We start from the raw sequence: 24,982 nt of genomic DNA on the forward strand, positions 1-24,982 counted from the left end.
CCCAAAAGTACTCAGTGTCTCCAGTTCAATAAAATAGGGTCTTCAGTCAGACTTTGATTGGCAAAGATGTGGAGTCGTAACTGTTAGAATCATAGAAACGTCAAATTGTAGAGTTGGAAGGGACCCTGAGGATCATCTAGTCTAACCCCTGCAATGCAGAAAGGTTAGTGCCAAGGGTACTGAATGCTGCATAAGCACTAAAAACTCCTGCCATATGCTGAGTGATACATAAAATTTATGTTGTTGTGAACTGCTCTGAAATCTACAGATGAAGGGTGGTATACGAATGAAAAAGTTAATAAAAAATTATACATTTATATTTAACACCACACAGCAAAACACTACAAATAAAGCAACAGAGCTCAAGGGATCTTCTTTCACAGCACAGAGGTGGAGGGGGTCTCATAGGCTATTTAGTCCAATCCTGCTTGACCCTGGAAATTCAGACCTCCAATAGAAGGATTTCCTGCCCTTGCTTAAAGACCTCCAATAAGGGAAACCCTAGCTTTCCATTATCAAACAGCTGTGACTATTAAGAGCAAGCTCATCCGATCTAGTCCTTCGCTTTGAGGGTAGGCTTTGAGGTAGTAGAGAATAAGGCTTTCCGGTATTTGAGGAGTGTTATCGTGTCCACATTAAGTCTTCTTTTTTTAAGGCTTTACATATCCACTTCCTTCAAACTTACTTCCTCATTGGATATGTTTTCTATACACATGGCAGTCTTCATTGCTCTCCTCTAAGCCAATTTCTTTGGTTTCTTGATGTGCACTGACCAGAGCTGAACACAGAATTCAAGAGGGTGTCTGACTAGTGAGGACTAAAGTGGAATTAATATTCCTTGTTACTTGAAAACTATAGCTATATTAATGAAGTCTAAAATTGCATTAGGGTTGGGTTTTTTTTGTGTGTGCAGCTGCATCACACTGCCAGCTTATGTTTGTAACTAAATGCCATCTCAAGGTCACTTTCACTATTGCTAAGCCAGAGCCACTGACACATATTCCTTGGGTGGGGTTTAATAACCAACTTCGAATCTGCTTGATTGTATTCCAATCTAAGCTACATTCAAAGAGTTTGTTAACAAAAATATTACACGGAACTCTGTCAAACGCTTTGATGAAATCAAGATAAATTACACTCATAACATTCCTACAATCCACTAAGCTACTAGCTTAGTGGAAAAGAGAGATAAGTTTAGTCTGGCAGAATTTATTCTTGACAAATCCATTCTGGCTTCTGGACGTCACTTTGTTATTATCACGTTGCTTACAAATTGCTTGCATTATAGCGTCCTCCAGAGTTTTAGCATCTTTGTCAAAATACATATTAATCCATGTAGACAGAAGGAATGTACCACTTACTGCAGAATCCAGTTCCATTTTGGCACACTAGCCAGAAACTGTCAAGATTGTTCACCCTATGGTTACCTGAATCCTCCTTTTTGAAGACTTGGTTACTTGCCTGTTTTCTGCAGCATCTCTTCTGAACTCCCAGCATTTCCCAAAAATTATAGACAGAGGATGTGAGAATGAACCAGTGTGTTCCTCTAGGATGCAATTCAGCTGGCCCTCTTTAAATGTTTTTAAAATGATTTCTTTGGAGACTATACTGCTTGTTTGCCTTTATAATAAGCAAAAGAACAGTGGAGCTCCCTGTTTTGCTTTTTCAGAAAAGTATCTTTTATCATCTCTATTCTCTTTGCCTTACTTTTTTTTTAAAAGAAGGGCATGCAGAAAAGATGCACAGGGAAACTTCAAACCATCAAAGTGATGGGGAGAAAAGACAAGTTTAATCTTTCTTTGATGTTTTCCTGCAAGCTTACAGAGAAGACATCTCCACCAAGTAGGACAGATGGGATGCTTTCCTCTAAGTATACCATTGACTGTTCTCTGCATACATATGCAGGCAATTCTTTTATAAGATCCTTTTCTGGGCTCATACAGAGGTGTGGCACTGGGGAGATTAAGCTGTTTCTTTTATGTCTGTTCAGCAAATACCTTTTTATCTGGCAAGCTTCCAGGCTGATTGCAAGAAGGAAATTTTAATACTTCGTGATGGTGGAACATCAGTGCTTTCAGCTTCTCAGAAGAAGAGTAGATTATGTTTAGAGAGTTGCTACTGTTTAATTATGCATTTTGTTTCGTGATGCATATAATCAGTCACCCCCTTCCACAAATTCAAGATTTCCCCTATGGCAAAAGATTGGAATTTTTTTATTATTGCTTTCCTTCCTTATCAAAATGGAAGCGCAGAGTGCAGCGATTTCAGCAGCAAATAGCCTGGGAAACATAATTGAGATCCGAACATGCTTTCCCTGAAATTGTAGAGCTGCATGTAGGAAGTAGTTTACCTTCACAAATTGGAACCAGACTGGCTGCCTGGTGGCTAATTTTGCAGGGTCCAAGTGTAGCAGGAAAAGGCAGTATGCCAATTGGGTAGCAGTGGCTGGTGATATTCTTTAGGTCAGGTCATGAGGCTTTACAATGCAGAGTTTGCCTGTTGAATGTGAAGCTCTCAAATGCTGTTCCTGATTTTGGATGCCAGCTGCCTCATTCTCCCTGCACCACAGGCCTCTCTTTCTCTTTCTGTACATTGACAGATGTAGGCATAGATACAGTCTGAGGATTGTTTAGAACTCAGGTAATTTAATTCAGCCCAGAATTTCTTTAGAAAGAAACCCTATTAAAAGTGAGTCAAAGTTCAAACCTCCATTTGGATAATTATATTACTTTCAATCTGACTGCTGGTTCCAGTGTGGGGCTCTTTTGTTCTGTGGTTTGTGTACACCATCCTGGCTGGTGTTTCCTCACCATGACACTTAGATAACCACTGTTAGGACCGGCCCTAACATTAGGCAGAGTGAACCAGCCACTTCAGACAGCAGATACCAGATAGCCTTCCCACCTATTCCTCATGAGCTCCCCTCCTCATCTTTCTTGGAAGTCAGACTACTGGGAACCACACAACTTGCTTTGCATCTGAAGCTAGGTAGCTGTCTTCAGGTGTGGTGCTTTTGCCCCAGAAGAGATTAAATAAAATGCAACTGCCAGCGCAGGCAGATTCTGAATGTGGAATGGGGATGATAGGGGTGCCATCTTGCCCTTTGCTTTGTCCCTGGCATGGAAATCTTTTGGGCCATTCATGATCATGGTTTTAGAATTTAGTCTACTGTTTTCCCTCTCCCACTATGACATTTCTCTCTCTGATATAGGTTGTTGTTCTTAGTTGTTGTTTTTAGCAGACAGAAGCCCAAGTTAGACTCCAAAACTATATTGTTATTTAAACTGATTTGCCTAACTGTGCCTGGAAGATTCATGATTTAATATAATAGCCGAGTTATGACTCAAACAGACAGAAACGTCATAACTCTGCCCCCCCCCCCCAATGAGCAGATATTTGAATAAAAGAAATATCTAAAAACAAACAGAGGAACAATGACATTTAAAATAACAGCTCCATCTATCCCCCTTATTATTCTGATTCCATTCCGCAAATCTAAAATAAAAAATGGAAAGGTAATGAGCAGTATTTCCTTAAAACACATTAAATAACACTGTCAAAATGCATAATTCTTCATTAAGAATAAATGAGTGTGTTAAATATTCATGAATTGTTGCTCACGATATATAATTAATCCCATGGTCTGTGTGTCCAAAAGCATTTACAAGATAAAGAGTTGAGAAAATGCTGCTGCAGAATGATAATATTTTTAAAGGGTGCTTTTGAAAGCAAAGGAAAGAACTCTTTAGACCATGAACTATCACAGCATATTATAATTTCATTACAACATTTTCCAGTATGTATACATGTATGCCATGGTGTGCATCCTCAATTGTTGCTCGAAGTAGCCCATCATGGGGTAGGCAGAACAGGCTTAGCAGCGGGAGTTGCTGAAGAAAAATCTTACTTGGTACCAGTGCATTAACTAAATTGATTCTAATGGCTGCACTTTTAATCTTCCAATGTATTTTCCAATACAGCCATATTTCTTGCAAGAGTTAGTATCCCAGCAGCATGCCATCATTTATTTTCTTCTACCAGGGATACACACACACACACATACATACACACACACACACACACACACCCCAAGCATGCCAATAGCAATTAGTCATTGCTGGACTTGTACTAAACAGACTTGGGTTCAAATCTCCAGTTAGGCAAGGATATTAATGGTGAATTTGGGGAAGTCATTATTTCTAAATCTCATAGGGTTCCCCACTCACCCACAAAATAATAAATAAATTATTTTGCAAATACAAAGTAAAACAACAACAACAACAGAACACAATGAAGGAAAGAAAGCAGTCAACCAAGTACAGCATGTTTCTAGCGGGCACTTCATATTTATTATAGTTACACAGCCTGGCCTTATAAATTAGACCAAGGCATCCCCAAACTGCGGCCCTTCAGATGTTTTGGCCTACAACTCCCATGATCTCTAGCTAACAGGACCAGTGGTCGGGGAAGATGGGAATTGTAGTCCAAAACATCTGGAGGGCCGAAGTTTGGGGATGCCTGAATTAGACCATGACTGAGTGTGGGATGGTGGGAATTGCAGTTTAAGAACTAGAGGGTCACAGGTTCCCTATGCCTGCATTAGGGCCATCCAAGCACAGTCTCACATGGACTAGCATGGCCTTCTCTGTGTCAAGCCCAGCCTTCTAATACTTATTGCCAGAGGAACCATCACCCACCCTCTTCTAAAAATATCAGTAGCTTTGTTATACGCAAGGTTTCGGTTGTGGATTAGATCAGTGGTTCCCAACTGGTGACCCATGGGCATCCGTGGAACCCACCAGGGGTTCTGTGGCACCATTCATATAACAAAAACTACCATAGAGATATAAAAATTTCCAAAAGTAGGGGTACTTAGCTAACTGGATTAGATAATGCAAGTATACAAAGAGCAGTGTTTTGGCAGATCAAGCTGCCATTGAAGGCACAGGGGCATACACCAGGTTGGTTTCTTTTCTTCTTCCCTGGTCTGGTTGCGGTAGCATCTATCTTGGGGACTGCAATATAGACAGCAAAAAATGTTTTTCTTACCCCGCTCATCTGGCTGGGTTTCCCCAGATACTCTGGGTGGCTTCCAACAAAAATGTAAAAGACATTAAAATGAATGAAGCTCATACACAAAGTGGTAGAGCAACATGCTTTGGATGCAAAAGGTCCCAGGTCCAATCCCTACCATCTCTAGGTAGGGCTGGGAGAGTCTTGGTCTAAAATCATGGAGGGTTATTGCTAGTCAGTGTAGACAATATGGTGCTAGATGGAGCAACGGTCCTACTTGTTATAAGGCCTAACACTGCAAAATGTAACCCAAAACTCACATTTTTTTGACAGTCCTTTTCCCTTCATGTTCAGCCTTAGGACCAGAGACATCTGTGGTCAGCCAGAAACATACCTTCAATAAAGCAGATGAATGCTGTGTCGTTTGGAAGTGTGCATATTCTTCATTAAACAGTTTGCAGGATGAACAGAGAAAATGTAGCTAGACTCCTGAATAGCACAAAAATGTTCAAAACCCAACATTTTTATAAAAGATGCTTTCCATTATGCTTGCCCAGGAACCTCTGCACATGTTTGTAAGGGGTTGCCTCCCCCCAACAGCATGGAATCATTTCTGTAATTAAAATTTGTTACACAAATAGCAGGTGCATCCATAAGGCAAAGACATGGCTTGACGTTTATACAGAAGGAGTGTAGACAGAGTATAACATATTGAACTATCTGATCAGCATGAAAACGAGAAGCATGTATTTACCCAGAATACTATATTGTGCTATTAGCATTCATTCCCACTCAGACCCTAATGACCCTGAAGAGAAATGAAAGAAAAACTTTGCAAAAGCAACATATATTCTTAACAAATGCCTTGGCAGGATATAGACTGAAGGATCCTCAGAGTTTTGAAAACCTAAGAGTCGTTTGTATTGAACTGGAGCAAGTTGTAGACAGTTATGTTGTATCTGTCTGGGGTTTGGGAAAGAACTGTTGCCTGATATTATTTTGTACAGTAAGTCTGAAATACTCATGTATTCATGCCACTAGGGGCAGACTTCGGTAATATGGTGCCCTGAACAAGGACAAGATTTGGTGCTCACCACCTAAATATATATTATTTCCACAATAATTCCTTTTGATTCAGTTGCTTTTTATGGATCTTCTCAGTAGGTATCCATATAAATGTGGGTTTAGTTATTATCACTGATATTATTATTATTATTATTCGGTCCCTTGGCTTGGTGCCCTATGCAGGAAAACCACCTGCACCACCCTAAATCCAGCGCTGATGCCAGTGATGCTTCTATTATTCCTATAGTACTACCAGGTTTCATGTAATCAGTTATAAACTTGATGCATGAGTGAATGTTTGAACTTATGTTTTGTTGTTTAGTCATTTAGTCGTGTCCGACTCTTCGTGACCCCATGGACCAGAGCACGCCAGGCACTCCTGTCTTCCACTGCCTCCCACAGTTTGGTCAAACTCATGTTCGTAGCTTTGAGAACACTGTCCAACCATCTCGTCCTCTGTTGTCCCCTTCTCCTAGTGCCCTCCATCTTTCCCAACATCAGGGTCTTTTCCAGGGAGTCTTCTCTTCTCATGAGGTGGCCAAAGAACTTATGTTAGCTCTGCTTAAATGAATGGAAGCTGTGGGATTATGCAAGATGAACTCCAGCAACATCCGGAGATCAACAGGTCCCCCACCATCAGGTGGACATGATACATTACAATGAAGGTAACATGTAGAAGCACCTTTAAGTTCAATCAAGTACAGCAATCCGGTTCTTTTGGAAGATGTTTTGTATATCAACACTGATGGAACAAAGAATAACCTATGCATACTGTTACTGAAAATAAGAAAGAGAGAGAGAGAATATGGAAGGGAAAAAACCCTGTATACATTTATTGTTTAAGCTTTAAAATATCCCCAGGCACATTTCCTCTCGAAATACTCCCTCCCCCGAATACATAAGAATTCAAAATGGAAATGAAAGACAAAATAACTTGCAGTAAGAAAACAGAGAAATGGCAAAATGTCAAAAGTACATTTTAAAATGCCGACAGTAAGAGTGACTCTAAACTCTAGAGGGGAATCTGTTATGCTCACATCTGTCAGCACAAGCAAAACTTCAAAGATGTAGAAACATAATTGAGACTTGTAAATAATTTCTGTTAGCAATGCACATTAGCACTGTTTTCTAAAATAAAAAACCCCACACTGGATTGCATATATAATATACACAAACAAACACATAATTGCTAGCAAGCAAAAAGATGCTGGGGGTGGGGAAGCAATGAATCCTGGAATCTAATGAGTGGGAAATATCTATCATGTAGTGTGGCTAAAGGTCCTAAACATGTCTACTCAGAAGTAAGGCCCTCTCAGTTCAATGGCACTTACTCCCATATAAGTGTGCACAGGACTGCAGCCAATCTCCGTAAAGCAATACAACGAAATCAACCTTATCTCCTTGGTTATGCCTGACCCCATGTAGCCCACCCCCATGTTAATGATCAACTCTTCTCCTATTCATGTGAATGTCTTTGTTATAAGACTATTTAAATATATCACGCACACCTTCTTTTGACAAAGAGCTGTGCTGGAGCCATTATGACCTGTTTGCCACAAGCATACTGCAACCCCAACTCTAAGTGTTTGTGAGCATTCAAAGTATTGCTTCTGTGAGCTACCTTGGTCCCCAAATCAGCCGTTTTACTCTGCTCTGAAGCTGAAGAACTTCCCTTTGGGACAAGGGAAGGATAAAGCAGTAGAGGTGTAATAGTTCTGGATCCGAGAACAGGCACCAAGAATGAGGAATAGTTTAACAGAAAGAGCTTTATTCAGAGCTGCCTCCAAGACCCTTTACTAGAAGGGAAAACCAAAGGCCTGTTGAACTGCCCAGGTTGTGTGACTCCAGGGCAAATCCTCAAATTATCAAGTCCTTGACACTAAGGGGTGTGTGAAGAAATCACCTCATTTCAAGAGGTGACAGGCACTCCCAGAAACCTACCAAAGCATTTCCCCCCACTAGGAATGGAACCCGGAGTACTTGTCCCAGAATCCCAAGGGGCATGGGGAAATAATTCTGTTCATGCCTTTTCCTTTTCCTTAGTAGAAATGATGCAAATAGCATCATTTCCTCACTGAGGATTCTGCAACTTGAAGTCCCACACCAACCCTTGGTGGGCAAAGATACTCCACTGTGACCTTGGGGTGCCCACCACTGCCTGCACACCTTAGCATCCTCTTGCCCTAAAGGTAAGTTTTTGAGGTTTGGGGTAGGGTGAGATGGTACTAGCGGGCACTTTGTGATCACTTTAAGGTTTTTTTTGGGGGGGGCAGCCCTTACCAGTGACAATAGGATATACCTGCATCCCTAACTTGGACCAGGATTTTTTTTTTTTGGAATGCCTAAACACTACAGGAATCAAATAGGAAACTTTATATACATATATGAAAATAGTCCATTTTTCAATGGACTGATCAGAAAGACTTGAGTATTAGTGTTATTTTGACTCCTGCTGCATTCTTGTCATTCCAACTCAGTCTGCAGAAGGCCTACAATCAGGGCTTTTCTCCCAACTGGAACTCACCAGAACTCAGTTTTGGCATCTCTCAGGTGGGCGCCATTGCCATTATAAGAGAACGAGGGAGGCGTTCATGGGGAGTTCTGGCACCTCTTTTTCTAGAAAAATAGCACTGCCTATAAGAATATTAACATGTGAAGGCTTCCCTGATTGCAAAAAAAAAATGATTCAAAAAGTACTGAGATAGTATACAAGTAACACTGTATTTCAGGGAAGAAATGGTTAATTGCAGTAGTATCTATGTCAGGGATGGGGAAACTGTAGCCCTCCAATGGTTGTTGGATTCCCAATTATTATCAGCCCTTGACAGCACAGCCAATGGGAAAGGATGATGGGAGCCGTAGTACAACATCTGGGGGGCTACAGCTTCCTCATCCCTAGTCAATATGCAGTTGCAATCATATCCATGTCGCCTCAAAAATAAATTCTGCTGAATTCAGTGGGAATGGGGTTGCAATCCTAAACACACTTACTTGGGGCTGCATAGGATTGCACTGCTGTTCCTAAGTGTGTTCAGAATCCCACTGATAGTTTATTTACTTGGGCCACAATCTGGTAGAGAACTCAGCAAACCTAAGCCTATTTATTTCAACTTGTGTTTGATTGTGGCCTGAATATATGCAGGAAGGCTAGAAAGCAAGTAATGTGAGGAGATGGTGCTCATCAAAGAGAAATGGCCTTTAAAGATGGGGGAAAACCCTTCCATGAATTATAAATGTGTATATCCCTAAGAAGATAAATATCAAAGGAGCTTTATAAAACTAGCCCCCAGTCAAAAATACTTTCTGGTAGTACCTCATAAACAGAATGCTATTGATGCTAAAAACAAGGTTCTGGTTGAGTGTTCTCAAGCTAATAGCACTGGATAAATTTTCATGTCTGTCTGCCCACAAATCAAGTAAAAGGTGTCCTTCAACATTGCTACATACAACAAATATCGACTTTTATAAAGGCCCATTCCCCCACTTATTTGCTTCAGAGCTGGAAGTGTTGCATTTTCAACAGCTCCGGCTTTTACTGATCTTTTGTTTCTTGCAGGATACAAAGCTAAGGTGACTTCTGAACACCATACAGAATGCCTTGATGAATAAATAGCTAGACTCTGTTTACTTCCTGTACAGTCATGCCTTGGGTTACAGACGCTTCAAGTTGTGCACCGCATGAACCCGGAAGTACCTGAATGGGTTACTTCCGGGTTTTGGTGCTCGCGCATGCGCAGAAGTGCTAAATCGCGCTTTGTGCATGCGCAGAAGCACCAAATCGCGACCCGCGCGTGCGCAGATGCGGCGCTGCAGGTTGCGAACGTGCCTCCCACACAGATCACGTCCGCAACCCGAGCGTCCACTGTATCAGCCTTGTTAGGTTTTCATGAACACCTAAAAACTACTTTTATCTCTGCCCAATTTGCCCTAGGGTTGGTTCACTTTCCCCAACACAGTGCTAAATAAATAGGTAACAGTACCTGGAGTGGTAATTGCAAAATGGTTGCATATACATGTTTTTCAAGGTGATTGGTTGACTCCATTTCATGTTAATCATGCAGCTATCCTTTCCTGGGCAGCCTTGCCATTTCCTGCAAATGTATCCCAAAGAAAGTGTATGAAGCAGATGGGATATGAGTTTAGATTAAAAGGAGCCAAGATCCCACGTTAATCAGAGCAGAGCACTTTTACTCAACATGGGAAGGCTGGAGCTGATGCTTCAGGGAATTGGGGCTTATTTGAGCCCATCTTCATTCCAAATGCTTACTTGGAAATCAATTCTGCTTAAATCAATGGAGCTTGGATTATGTTGCTCACTGTTAATATGATTATGGACACTTTAGATTACAGGTGGTGTGGCTTCTTGTAAATTAGAAACTTTAGGAGGAACAAATTCATGGGTAGAAATATCAGACCTAACAAGTATTTCTGGCCTGGTTTGCACATAACATTAAAACAAACCACAGCTAAGCATGAACAAGCAAATGCATGTGTGAAGTGTGAACATAGCAAAAGTGGCAGCCTTCTCCCCCTGTCCTACTGCTGCTATGCTACCTGGTGCTAAGCCATGGTTTGGCTGAATGTTACATGTGTACCCAGGCTTGTAGTTTGTCTCCCCCAAGTAAACTATGAGTGGTAAGTCAAGAGCAAACCTTAGCTACAGTGAGCACAAGCCTAAATTCATTAGCACAAGCCTAAATTCATACGTAATGCTAAGCCAAACCATTAGCTCCAGGTAGTACAGCAGGCCTGGGAGAGGAATAAAACAGTCATGATTTTCTCTCTGTGTATCCTCACACTTGTTCATGTTAAGTCATCATTTGTCTCAGCATTACAAGTAATGGTGAAGACGTCCTAATGCTCTTCCCAAATCTAAGCTCAAATGGCAATCTTGAAATGGTTAAAGTCATAGAAACAGGCAAGTAAGAACCTGTTCTCTGTATATCTTCAAGTATCCTCTCACTGACTGGGTAAATGTACATTCAAATCATGATAAAGGAACAAAAATACAATATAAAATAATTATGACAATTAGATGTGGTGGTGACATGAGGGGACATGACCTTTGAATCTGGTTAGGGCATATTGCTGAACTGGTTGAGGACACTGACCACAATCCACAATCCACAGGTCACACATGGCCCCTGTTGAATTCTATGATGATTGCTATTTGACCCAAATGCTAGGCTAGGAGCCTAGTGATAGCAAAGCACTTTGTACAGCACAATTGATGGATGGTTCAACAAAAAGCTGCACTTTTTTTAAAAAAGGGGGTAGTAATTGATTGCTCTTCTAAATGCCCAACTAGTATGTTGAGAAGCCACTCGTCTTGATACATTCAACTAATTTCAAGGAGTATCTACCTTAGACTTAAAAGTGGTATAACAGTCATCCTGTCATCCCAAGGAAATGTGCAAACTGTGGACATGGATAGGATGGTTAGCATAGTATTCTTAGTACCCTCAACAAACTGTAATTCTGAAGGGGAAGCCATATCCCCTGGCTTCTGGGATAAAACTGGGATAAAATTGAATATATGTTTATATGGTGCATTTACTCACAGTTTCCTAACATCCTCATCCTGCTCAGCCTGTCTATGGAACTGTATAAAGAATAAAAAGCAAAAATACAATGAATAAAGGAAGAAGACATTTCTAACCATTGGCAGGCAAGGGTACAGTCACAGGAGGAATAAAAGCAATGAGACTAATATCAGGAGTGGCAAGGAAGTTGTGGAGTACTCAAGAGCACTGCTGGTGAATGATGTTTTCCTGACAAGGTTTGTGCACACATTCTGTTCTAACCCTTGACTGCTGAACCAAGAGAAACTCGTGTTTACCGTGAGGTAGTTACAAGCCCAAAAATAAAGCAGGGGCTTGAGGTAATTTATTAGAGCTGAGTGAAAATCTACCTGGGGAGAAATGAGAGCTCGTCTTTAGTATGCTACGAGGGCAGAAGACAACTACCCAGGTGTAAAATCACACAACAGCATGGTGTGCACAAAATCCCCAGTGCAGGAAGGTGGCACTTAATAATGGTGAAGATGGAATGAGAACAAATATATACTGTGGAAATATAAAAGATAGACCTCTATATACAAATATACAACTGGAAATAACAATCCTTATACAAATACTTACATGTAAAAAACAGGACTTTGCAATCACTTTTTCATGATTCAGCAAAGTAATACAAAATGTCTGGTGGTTTCAATGCTTAGGCTTTTTGACAGCTCTACAAGAATAAGGGTCAATAAACCTCTTTTCAAGTTTAGCAGTACAAGTTCAGTGTTGTTCTGATACCCAGGTTATTATCAGAGAATCTTTTCAAATGGTAAGGAACTCAAGGCTTATTTCAGATTTTTTATATGAAAACCCCCTCTTCTGATTTAAATGGAAATAGCTTCATAAGGAGACATTGTACAGTAGAAACCTCATTATCCAAACTTTGAGTAACTGACAGTATTCAAAAGCCATGCTAAACCATAGTTTAGTGTGATGTGATTGTGCTTGGGGCCTCAGGCTTCTGAACTACCTGCGAGAGATGTCCAGAAGTCTTTGCTTCCTATCCCCATCAACTTCAATTTCGTATTTCATCTAAACCCTAACCATGGTTAATGTCAGCTATGGCTTGTTGAAACACCATTTGAAGTTAGTTCATTTTAATCAAACTATAGTTCACATGAACGACAGTTTGTTGGTTCAGATGGCATGACAAGCTGCAGTTAAGCAGAAATGCAAGCATAAGCTATTGAACTCTTCCTCCTACTTGCATTAAACTATGGATTAGCAGTTACTGGATTAGCAGTCATTATCTGTCTCATCTACCTCCTCTGCTTTAAATATTTGTCTCTGTTACATAGGCTCATAACTAATTTGCTGAGCTAATTATCTAACTTTTGTATGATTCCCACACAAACAGATAAATCAGGGTAGGATTTCAATTAGAACTGGGCAAATACAAAACATTCCTGAGCTCCACCCATTAAAGGGATAGTTTTCTGAGAACAAGAACCTTCAGAAGAAATCAATGCACATTGAGTGGTTGCAATAGGAATGAAGATATTTAGAGGTTGGGTGTCATGATAAATTGAAAGCAATGAGAGCCTAGCCTCCCTCTGGGTTCTGTTGCTTCCTGCAGTCCAGTAACAAGGAATTTGGAAGTTTTCACTTCTGTTTTTGATTAGCCAAATCTTGTTGTGCTAAAGCAGGCACCCCCCAAACTTCGGCCCTCCAGATGTTTTGGACTACAATTCCCATCATACCTGACCATTGGTCCTGTAAGCTAGGGATCGTGGGAGTTGTAGGCCAAAACATCTGGAGGGCCGCAGTTTGGGGATGCCTGTGCTAAAGCAACTGTAAAACTGTGGCTACTGTTACGTATGGTTTGTTGAAAAAAAGCAAACTTCAACCCATATATTACGAAGCTGGCTTATTTCAACAAACCATAGTTAACATTAACCAATGTTTAGGGTATGGATGTAATACTAAACTGTGGTTAACTGAAATCTGAAGTGATCGCTTCTAAACTCCTCCTTGTGGCCACACCAGAGGAGGCAAGCGGAGCACATACTGCATGAGTCACAAAGAAGGCTGGGTTTACTCCTGTCACGATACACCATAATTTATTATGACATCCAAATGCAGCCATCATTGGATAGCATGGATTCACACTTTAGATTCATTGTTCCTCAAAGTACAAAACATAGAGGAATGTGTATGAAGCTCCCCTGGCTAGGAAGAAGCAATTCGAATGAACTATCACCAACATACACTCATTTTCACAATGGCCTTGTGAGGTAGGTATTATCCCCATTTTTCAACATGGAGAGTTTGAGGCAGAGAGCTGAGCTAAACTGCTCAAGACCACAAAGGATTTGCTATCCAAAACCATTTTAGAGGTATGAGATCCCAGGGCCTCTATTTCCACATGCAGGTCTGCGGACCTTCCTTAAGATTTCAGACAACAGCTGTAGAAGTTCTGCTCCAAAAAGGGAGTGTACATACTGCAGGCATGCACATAGGGTGTGCCATTGTTCTTCTTGTTTTTTTTTAATTGTGGTGTGGAGGAAAGAGAACAAAGTGACAACACAGCTACCTCAGTGGCCAGGACCTGTGGGGAAAAGTGGTGGGAGAAAGACAAAGGTGGAAGGGAAGGGAAGGGAAGCAGACAGAGAGACATAGACAGAATAAAAAGGCTGGAATGGATCTGGGCTGGAGCTGCAGCTTCTGCCTGAGTCTGTCCCTGGAAGCCTTGATGAGATGATTGGCTTCAGTAGTGGCAGTAAGGGAGGAAGTTGGACATTCCAGCCTTCTTCTTCTGCCATAATCTGATTCTGTCTCATAGTTCTGTCTCCACCCGAGCTCTACTTGTCACCTTTTGTGCAGAGATATCTGTGGGAGTGAAGGGCTGCTTTTCAGTTAATTAGAATGATGTGGTTGAGGAATTCAGGTCCATAACACATGGTGAGAAGCATCTCGTTCTCTAAGTCAGGAAGATGAAGCACCCTTAATCTGTTTTGGTCAATTCTGGTTGTGTAATTAAATATAAAGAAAAATAAAACTTGACTGTACCTTTGTATACACCTGTTTATCACTACAGCAAAATAAATAAATAAATGATATTTTAGTTGTTATTTTTTTTAAAAAAAAATTCGTTACTTTAGTTCATTTGATGTATAAAAGTAATATCCGTTATGACAGAGTATGAATATGTATTCAATAAATTCCTGGGTGCACACCCTAATGAAACATGCTGTACATGTCTATGGAGTATTTTTTTAGAGCAGAAGGTAGCTGTGTTGATGCATGCCAGGAAAATTTGAGGCAATGTCCAGAAAGCCTGGATTGTTGAACTGCTGTTGCAGCAGGTTGTCATTCACAACATATGAAGTACTCCTGGGATTCAAACATACAAAATCCCCATGTGTAGAAACTAATTGGAGTTCAGGAATCTTTCTTAACCCATCTCTAATTTTCTCATATAATGTGAATTTGTAGCCATGCGTATATTTTTTAAAAAACAAACAAACACATACGCAGCTGGCCCTTAACAATCTGTGCCTAAGACAAGAAGGTTCTCTTAGTAATGAAAACTCTAATTCACAATCTAAATTCAAGTATTTATATCATTTCTACACAAACAGGAGAGTGGGACTGTGTGAGATTGTGTATTTCCTTCCTTAAGAACATTATCATATTAAAACCAAACTGTTACCATCTTGATTTAAAAAAATAATAAAAATAAAGTCCAGTTTAAAAACAAATTGCATTATTCTACCCCAACCCTAAGAGATAGAATAAGCATCCTGTATGTCTTCCATAGATGGATAAGTTACATCCCTCTTGTTAAATGGTGGGACCATCTTGTTTCTTCCATGCCACTCAAGTTGTGGAAGTCAAGTAAGTTGAAAATATCACTGTGAACTGTGGCATGCCTTGAAAGGAACATTATGCTCCTTAAGGGAAGACTGTGAGAACCAGCATCATGACAATGTCCAGTTAGGATGTGTAAATGTTATCGTGCGCCTCTTAGCCCAGTCAGCAAACACTTTTTTTTCTGTGATAAACCTGTGACCTCCATAGGGTGCATTTTCATGCAGAAAGTACTCGTCACATTCATCTCTTCCAGGCTCATAATAGTGATAAGGAACTTTCCTAAAGCCTTCTGACCTGGAACAAAGACAAAACACAGGAGTCAATGAAATATATTTTCTGGGCCATGTAAATAAATCTACCATAAACACATCTGTATACATTAAATAAAAGTCATAGTAAAAGCTGCTGGACAAAAGAAGGAGATCACATTACGGAACATGCAGAGCACAGTATGAATGGATATTACTGACGAAGTTTAAGTCTGCAAACTGCTTACACAGTCACAAGGCTGATTTATTCATTAAGTTCATCACACCTACAATATTTCATATGCACACCAGAACTAGGGCCAGCCCTATCATTAGGCAATCACCTCAAACAGCAGATACTGAGGATAGCCATTCTCGTCTTCTGGAGGTTTTTGTTTTATTTAACAAAATCTATATACTGTTTGAATGTCATAAAACTTCTGAGAGTAGTGTGTGCCACACAGGTCTATGATGCAGCTCCTTAACTAGCCTGTGACCCTCAGATTGGGACGGGGGAATTACACACACACACACACACACACACACACACACACATACATACATACACCGTATTTCCAGTGAATTTCTTTCAATAAAGTAAAGCAGAACATCAATGGCAACAGGAAATCAAGGGCAAAGGAAGGACGTCAAAGCAGGAATGGAAGCATATAGTCCTTTGCCTCAGAAAACAAAACAACCTTAACTGACGCCTGACCAGAACACATGAATATAAATGCAACAAACAAGTTTTTGGAAATACAGATACATTCATCAAGGGTTTTGGGGGGTGGGGTGGGGGTGGGGAGGAAAGCCCAATTGCGTAAGTTAAAAGTGAATGGAATATGTCCAAGCCAGGCTGCTCAAAGAATTTAGTCCATCTTCCAAATTTAGAGTAACATTGAAAAACAATTTGGTTTCTATATAAATAGAAGAAAGACCTTCTGGAGAGATTTTAAATTAAGGCAAACCAAATAGGTGTTCCAAAAAGAACCTGGGATACAATGTTGCTTTTTTTAAAAAATACAAATTGCCATTAGGATAGATATTCTACCCTTTGCACAAAGGAAACAAACTATTTCACCCCCAGACTGCTCTGCTTTGGCCTGGGTTCCCCAGCTGAAAGACTCAACATTTATACGAATCAATTTGATCAAATCCATGATTATCCAGGACACAGAAGATTTTCATCTCCTTGGGGAATACCATAATTTTGGTATGTTTGATAGTTAAGGATTCTTTTTTCTTTTTCTTTTTTACAATAATCAGCAAATTCAATCAGCAACAGCTCAAGACCCAACCATGTCTGTGAAATTAGAACTCCATCATCTGCATATATAGGAGAATAAATAGCTTTGCTGAGCAGGGACTGGGCAGAGGAGGAATGCTGGAGACTGACTCCTCATCTGATGCTTCTAGGGAGGAGGAAGAGGAAGACAGTATAGATTTACAACAGGGGTTTGAGGGAGGTAGCAGCTCAGAGGCAGATGAAGGGAAAAGTTGGGAAATAATAGGAGAGGAGCAGCAGCAGCAGCAGAAGCTGGCTGAAATGTTGTCATTAGAAAGCATTCCAGACCCTCCATCTCCCAAAACCTGGCAAGCCTTAAAAGTAGGAGAGCAAAGAGCTCAAAGACAGAGGGCACATAGCAGCACACATAGAAGTGATGAATGAGGAAGTGGCAGAGACCGGGGGGCGGGGGCGGCTTCACTCAGGACAATGCCATTATCCAAGAGGCTGGGTTCTGTAGCCTCTCTATGTAAAGACTCAAATAAAAAGGACGGTAAGAAACTTTTCCTTGTCTTTATACTTTCCTGGGCAACCAAGTCAGGAGCCGCTGACAGCATCCTGGCACCAGGCCTGCGCCCTGGCCGAGAAGTGGTGCCAGGATAGGTGCTGATTTCTTGGAAGATCTTGCGAGATCTCATCAAAGTCTTGCAAGATGTCTAGGAGAGCAAAAATGCCTCTTGAGATTTGGGAGAGAGCTCGCAAGCTCTTTCAGGGACCAGTGCCAGCACTGCTTCTCCACAAGTGGTGGGGGTGACACAGCTGCAGTCGCCACCAGCAGATGGTGCAGTAGTGGTGAGTGCCCCACTTGTAGTGGTGGTGTGGCAGAGCAGGGTGGCACTTCCTGTTTTGCCTTAAGTGGCAAAATAGGACATATCACTCCCTGACCTCAGGATTCCAGAACTTACAGCTGTCAGTTCGGAGGGAAGGCAGGCAAGGACCCACAGCCCTGGTGAGGCTCATTAGCTCGGGGAGGAGGTGTGTGATTCCTCGGCTGGAGAAGGCTCATGTGCCTCGTCAAGCCCAGAACCTATAATAGAAAAGCCGTCCTGGCCAGGCCTGCATCCTATATAGTAAGAATAGTTACTGTGCCTGGCCAGTGTGTCTATTATTATTATTATTATTATTATTATTATTATTATTATTAAACCCATAAATACTCTGATTTTCAATAATAATAATAATAATAATAATAATAATAATAATAATAAATTTGCACATTCAAAAGGTATTTAGATACTGATAACTAGCTGTGTGAGCATGTTTATCAAATGCAGCTGAAAGTAATGCAACGCAGACAGGAACACCCTCTACTGTGCACTTGCACATTTCAATGTGCATTTTAATGCACATCTAATTCATGCCTACGGTTTCTGATCCAGCAGCTGCTTGTGCAGGTGGAGCTCTTGACCTGTATCAGGGTGAATCACTTCAAATTATTTGCAGTAGTTTACTCAATTCCAAGAGAGGATAGATTTTTGCTTCTTATACTGTACACTCTCACTGCACAAGAGCTGTAAAAAGCTAAAAGAAATGTGTCCCCGTGTCCCTGGCTTCATTCTGATTTGGCAGAAAGTCTTTCGTTTTAAAACTTCTTCATGACATTTGACATTAAACTTTTGTAAATGCTTTTATTTAATCAATACCACATGCCATATGGGGACTAAATACACTGACAATAAAGTGCCACGTCAATACAGACCGCTGTGGGGGGATGCCTGCCTAATCAATTTCTTGGATTTATGGCATTAAAATGAATTGTGAAATTGTGACAAGGCATCAGAATTGTAGATGCATGAAAATAATTTCCTGTGATCTTACTTGCAGTAGGTGTCATTTATCATCCCATAGACATGTATTCTGTAGCAAGCATCCATAGCCAGAATTAAGGTAAACCAACCAGTACTGAGATAGGATCCTGACTGGATTCTGTAAAAGACACAACACACAGCAGACCACATTGAGGAATTGCTAACACTTTCTCAAAGACATATCATCCGTTATCTGACACAAAAGACATTCAGCAACTTGACAAACTGACAAAAATATGTAATTATTTTGAGTTATTTATAGTTGTCCCCTCACTCCAGCAGGCTTGGATTCTCTGGGTTAGCCTGCAAAAGAAATGCTATACACTAAAGCTGTATAGCTGTATTTTATGTACACTCACCTGAGAGCAAGTTCCACTCTGCATAGTTGGACTTATTTTTGCAAAAAGCATACCTAAGATTTGACTATATGCATTTCTGAAATCTGGAAATTTATGTAGGATAATGTAGAAAATTTATTTACAACTTTAAAAAACAAATGTGTAGCACCAGAGTGTGACCTTTACACTTAGATGCTTTCATGTAACGTTAAAATGACACATATTTGAACTTGGAACTTCTGGGAAGTAGCCATCTTTGACCCTGATGAAGCCCTTTCCCCCACAATTAACATAAATTCACAGTTCCCACTTCACTCATTCTCCTACATAACTGTCACCATATCTGAACTTCTGCTTTCTCAAGAACTGCTTCCTCCTCCAAAATTAGTCTTCCTCAATCTGGTGTGCTCCAAATGCCTTGTACTGCAACACACCAGGGATGAAGGAAGTTGTAGTCCAACATCTGGAGGGCACCAATTTGGGGAAGGCTGTTCAAGGATGATTCACATGCTGTGAGTTTAGGTAATCAGCCCCACCTAAAATGTAATGTATGCAGGAGACTTATGTGATTATAACCACATATTCCTATCAACATAGTCATCAAGAGTAGCAAGGTTGTCTCAGCTTACTGTCACATGTAAACATGGTTACAACTTAGGTTTGCAGCTACAAACCTAAGTCATTCATGGGAAGACTAAAACCCAGAGCATCATATCTTCTCTAGATGTACTGGAATCTTAGCTTGCTCTTCTTTTGACTCCCCACCCCAAACCTATTCAAACTGAAACATGAAGTTCATTGTAGTTTCCCATGCAAGTGATCATATCTACACCTGATTCCCAAGACCTTTCACTGGGTCTTTCACTGGATTGCTTCTCTTCTCTCTCTCTTAAACTTGAGCAACAGATGTACAGGGTTCTAAATCCTAAAGGGAGCCTATGTATATACAGCCAGTTCCTGCCTACAGATGTTCCCTCCACAACACATTGGCTTTGGGATTGGGGGGGATGTGACAGCAGGGATGAAGCCAAAAGGCACCCCCCCACACTTTGGGCTTAATTCTAATTTTGAATCACATGAATGGATACCTGAAGAGAGCTATTATAACCCCACATGGGGCATTGCCAAAATACTTCTGCATCCTGATCCACCTGATCATTAACAGCATGGATGAATGCCTGAATTCGTATTATGACCATGGGAGGTTGTCGGAACATTGTGCAAGGGTGTTTCACTGTCTCTTAAAAAAGGGACTACATCTTCCCCCCTCTTTCTACGACCCCTCCATATTGGATAAAACTTGCCAAATTCCGGCAAATAGCTTCAGGAGTTATGGTCTGGGTACCTATCAAGTGTCTATAAATATTTAGGGTTGTTTTGGGGTGGGAGAACCAAAACCCATTCCAATTACAAACTGGACTTGGAAGTTGGGATTGGGACCCTCTCCTGATTCCAGTGCTCTATCTCCCTTCCCCTACCATCCCATCCAGGTGTCATTCCTTAAATGACAAGCCTGGGGATATTACCGTACTTTTCCGTGTATAACATGCCCCCTTGTATAAGGCGCCCTATTTTTGGGGACTCCAAATTAAGAAAATGGCCCAGAGTTATTTTTTGTTTTTTGGGGAAGGATTGCAGTTTTTGAGCTTTTTTTGAGGAGGGTGAACCAAAGTTGTTGAGCTTTTTTTTATGGAGGATTGCCAAGAGTTGTTGAGCTTTTTGGGGGGGTGGGGCGGGGGGATGGCAGATGTTGTTGAGGTATTTTTTTGGGGGGGGGAGAATTAAAGTAAATCACTAACCTAACCTTCAAGCATTGCTCGCTAACAATCACTCGTGCCTACAAAATGTGCCTGCCCAATTGCAGACAGCGGAAGGAGACCACAAGCCAAATTAACACAGCAGAAGAAAATCAAGAGCAATTGACGCAGTAACCAATCACACACCCATTTAACGCACATCAGCCAATACAAAGCAGCATTTGCAGCAGCCACCAATCACACACCAATGACAATCTGCAGCTCACGGCTGCAACCAATCACCTGTCACATCTACCCACTACTCATGTATAAGTTTTTAGACCTTGTTTTAGAGTAAAAAAACCAACAACTTGTCTAATACATGGAAAAGTACAGTATTTTGAGTTTTAGAAGATGCTTATCTGCAGCATTTTTTTAAAAAAAACATAGTCTGGACTGTTGAGGTGCCATGAAGCTCTTTTAGGACCCATGCTTCGATTTATATTTCCTTTTACACATCCTACTTCGTCGCTGATAAAACCCAAATCTCTTTGAGGCACCTTGCTTCAGCTCAGGACTCAAGATCCATTCAAACTCTACACACACCCTAAGGGTCAACCTCTTTCTTTCCTCCTTAATGAAACCACTGCTATTTCTTCATTCTCTGCACTTTGAGATTTATTCAGGCTAAAATGCTACGCTCACTATGAAGTCCTATTTAACACTGTGGGATTTCGTTCCAAGAAAACCTGCTAGAGATGAGTCAGTAACTGTCCTTCACTCCAATGCACTAATAAAGCCAGACCGAAGCAGAACAGTTTCTTGTCTCTTGCAACTTTCAGCTCTGTACCATTCTTTTAACCCTTCTCTTTATCTGTCTGCTGAGTTTCTCCAGCCACTATGAAAAGCAGTCCCTCCAGCCACCTAGAATACTTACCACTAACTACTAACAGTTCTCAACCAAATTCTGGAGAGAGCATGAGGAGCAGTTCCCTTCAGACACAACAGCATTTAGCTGTGCTCTCTCTAAACAGCTTCCTCTCTTGGCGGTAAAAAGATGCTACCCTGAGCTTTTTAAAGCTCCCAATTTGGAAGGATAATAGTCATTTACCAAAGTACTATGAAGAAAGAGGGTTCTTCTGATAGTGAAGGTTTATTAGAGAGTACTATATTGACAGTAGCATTTTAAAACGGCTATACTCAGGAGCAAAAAGGAATTTAAAAAAATGAATTAATCAATATTTCATGTCTTGTTTTAACACCATTGGACCTTGTTTCTTCTCATCAATACACTTCACTGGCAAGATAAATAAAAACAGACAAGTAAGTTCTCAGATACCTTCCTTGGGAGATGGAAGGCATGACAGAATACAGATTCCATTGTTTAAAGCAAAATTCCACTTTCTACATTTCCTCCCTCCTGGAGATACGCAGCTAATGAAGGAATGCAATGAAACAACAACAACAATGGGTGATTTGTAACACCTTAGAATGAATTTTTATACTGTAAACATATTTCTGGCAGCGCTGGAAGTGTGAAAACAATTTTAAACTTCCCCAAAAGGTCATATTGTTGTCAGTATCCTGCAAAAACATATTGTGGAATCAAGAAGCGATAGATTCTGTTCCAAGCAGCAATAATAAAGGATGCTTTGCAGAAGATGATTTCCTACAAGAAAGACATGTCTGATTGATAAATTATGCAAAATCCACATAAAAAGGTAAAGGGACCCTGACCATTGGGTCCAGTCGTGACCGACTCCGGGGTTGCAGTGCTCATCTCGCTCTATTGGCCGCAAAATCCACATACCATGTAACAAAGGCACATGTTTCTATATTATGGAGTGCATTCATCACACATGACAAACTCTTTGCTAGATTTAAAGAGGCTCATACCATTAGAAAAAGAACATTGCATAATAAAATATAGCAATGTTTCATGGTAATTCAAGAACAATTTAAAGACAGATCAACAGAATTTAAACAGATGGTTATACAAATATTATAGACCAATCAAATCTTAATACAGTAAGATGAAACTAGGGATGGGGAACCTGTGGATCTTCAAATGGTGTTGGACTCCAACTTCCATCAACCCCAGCCAGAACGGCCATGATCAGGAATAATATGCATTGTAGCCCAGTAATTTTTAGAAGGATGCTGGTTCTTCTTTTGAGGATTCCTCCTTAGAACTTAGCAGTGCAGGAGGGCAACGCTTTACTACCACATGACCGCAAGAGGCAATAGGAGGCCTCAGAACTCTGCTGGAGGCAGGGTTTGAGAACAGGGCAGAATACATTGAAACACCAAGAGGGGTAGTGTATAGAATGCAGAGGTCTTCCCAGTCCCATTCACACTGCCCTTGCATTCACATGGTTGTCTGAGGTGAGGAAAAGTGGGCATGTAGGCAACTAGGCAGGTTGGTTTTCCTGATTCCAGAACCCAGGCCTACAGGCCAATGTTTGCACTCCTCAGATGCCCACATCATTAGGAGTGGGACAAGAGCCATGGCCCCACAGACCCCTTCTATATGAAGGGACTGAATTCTCTTGACAAGATGAGCATGCCAAGTATCATCAGCATGCCTAAAGCTTTCAAAAAAATCCAATGCACATGGATTCAGTTACTCCATCAGATTGAGGTCAGTGCCATTTTAGATTCTGACACAGGACTTAGCGCTTTATATCATATAATATAAAGCGGATTGTGGTAGGGCTGTTAAGAAATTTAGCTTAGGGTTTGGTTTGTGTAAGGCCACAGCTCATGCTGAGTAATGGGGGGCGTGTGTATGCAAATTCCTTGGATCTGATTGGTTGTTGGGGCCCCTCTTAAAGCTGCGTCCACCATTTTCTGGTCACATTTTTGCCTGGCGTTTGAATTGGTAGCACTGATTCTGACCTGGCAAGGAGCCTTGTGACCTGCATCTGGTTGTATTTGCTTATTATTGCTTTCCCCTTCTTAACTTCTCTGTTTGATTTTACCGTGGTTTTATCCTTCATTAGCGTTTCGTATCCTCACTCTCCCCCTCCCTCCAGTCCCTCCGTTGTTTATTTTTCGCTTCCCTTCCCCCCTTCCCCCCTCCCCTTCACGATTCCCTCCCCCCCCGTTGCTCTATCGGGCCCCGCTAACAGGCCGGACTCGGCTGGTGGGGTGGTGGTTTGGGAGGTCCGCTCTTTTAGGGCGCTTTTCCGGATTGCGTGGGGGGGTGGATTTTAGAGTGTGGAGCTGGTGTGCCTGGCCTCGCTGCTTTTCGCCGGTCTTTGCGGCTTCTCGGCGGCTGAGAGCCTGCGCGCTGTGCTTACCTTGATCCGGGGGTGTTCCCTGTGCGATCCGGGGGTGTTTCCCTGCGCGATCCCGGGGCTGGGAGTGCCTGTTTAAAATAGCCCCCGATTGCTCTGTTGCCGCTAGCGGCGGCGGGGCCGTTCTTTTTTAGGTGCGGCAGCAGCGGGGGGCGAAGCGGAGCGCGCGCGCTTCGCGGTGCCCGCGGCCTCCGCGCCTTGCTCCTTCGCGCGGCGGGACCTCCCGGCGTGGGCGGAGGCTTCCCCCACTGCACACCGCGGTTCGGAGCCTATCGTAGGCCCGACCGCGTGTTGGCGCGGGGCTCGCTTCGCGGCTTGGGGCTTGGAGGAATAGCGGGCGCAATTTGGGCTGCCTGGGGGGTCGCTGGGGGATTGGGGCCCTGTTGTGCCGTGCCCTCCCCCCCCCGAGGTTTTCTTGGGGTTCGCTAGGCCAGGAGAAGGGCAGCAGCGCTGGCGTTCCGTTTTAAAGAGTTTTCCTTTTAGCGAGCTCATTTTGAGGCTTGACTTGGCTGCAGGCTTGCTCTCGCTTTAGCCGCGCCACCTGGTGGCGGCAGTGAGTTACTGCAGCCAAGGGAATTAATTGGTACTTGAGCACAGGCTAATTTGGTTTCATTCCTCAGCTCAACGTGACCTTTTCATTTGCGTTAATTGAGTGATTAATATTGTTTGCAACTAATTAACTATCCTTATCCTGTTTAGCTGCCCTACTTAATTTGGCATTTTTAATTTTGTATAGGCCGGGCATTCCCTCTCCTCCTCCCCCCCCCTTTCTCATAGGGAGGGGCCTTGGAGGCCCCTGGCCTTGCACTGCCC

The 24,982-nt window shown here is 41.8% G+C and overlaps 1 protein-coding gene across 4 annotated transcripts in view; it reads right to left on the reverse strand.

Annotated features, from left to right (window-relative positions):
- Nucleotides 1–225: 225 nt before the first annotated feature.
- Nucleotides 226–24,982, reverse strand: part of ST6GALNAC3 (ST6 N-acetylgalactosaminide alpha-2,6-sialyltransferase 3) — a 260,006-nt gene continuing 235,249 nt past the window's right edge. For 3 of the 4 annotated variants that reach the window (XM_035121516.2, XM_035121514.2, XM_060276809.1), the window contains 2 exons: nt 18,807–18,914; nt 226–15,749 (listed from right to left, as the gene is read on the reverse strand). In XM_035121516.2, coding sequence (XP_034977407.2) covers nt 15,563–15,749; nt 18,807–18,914 — 295 coding nt within the window. In that variant the 3' untranslated portion in view covers nt 226–15,562. The remainder of the gene's footprint in view (nt 15,750–18,806; nt 18,915–24,982) is intronic. The other variant, XR_009557886.1, reaches the window with a different exon arrangement.

The sequence above is a fragment of the Zootoca vivipara genome, chromosome 7, assembly GCF_963506605.1.
Source record: "Zootoca vivipara chromosome 7, rZooViv1.1, whole genome shotgun sequence".
In the NCBI taxonomy this organism is placed as follows: Eukaryota; Metazoa; Chordata; class Lepidosauria; order Squamata; family Lacertidae; genus Zootoca; species Zootoca vivipara.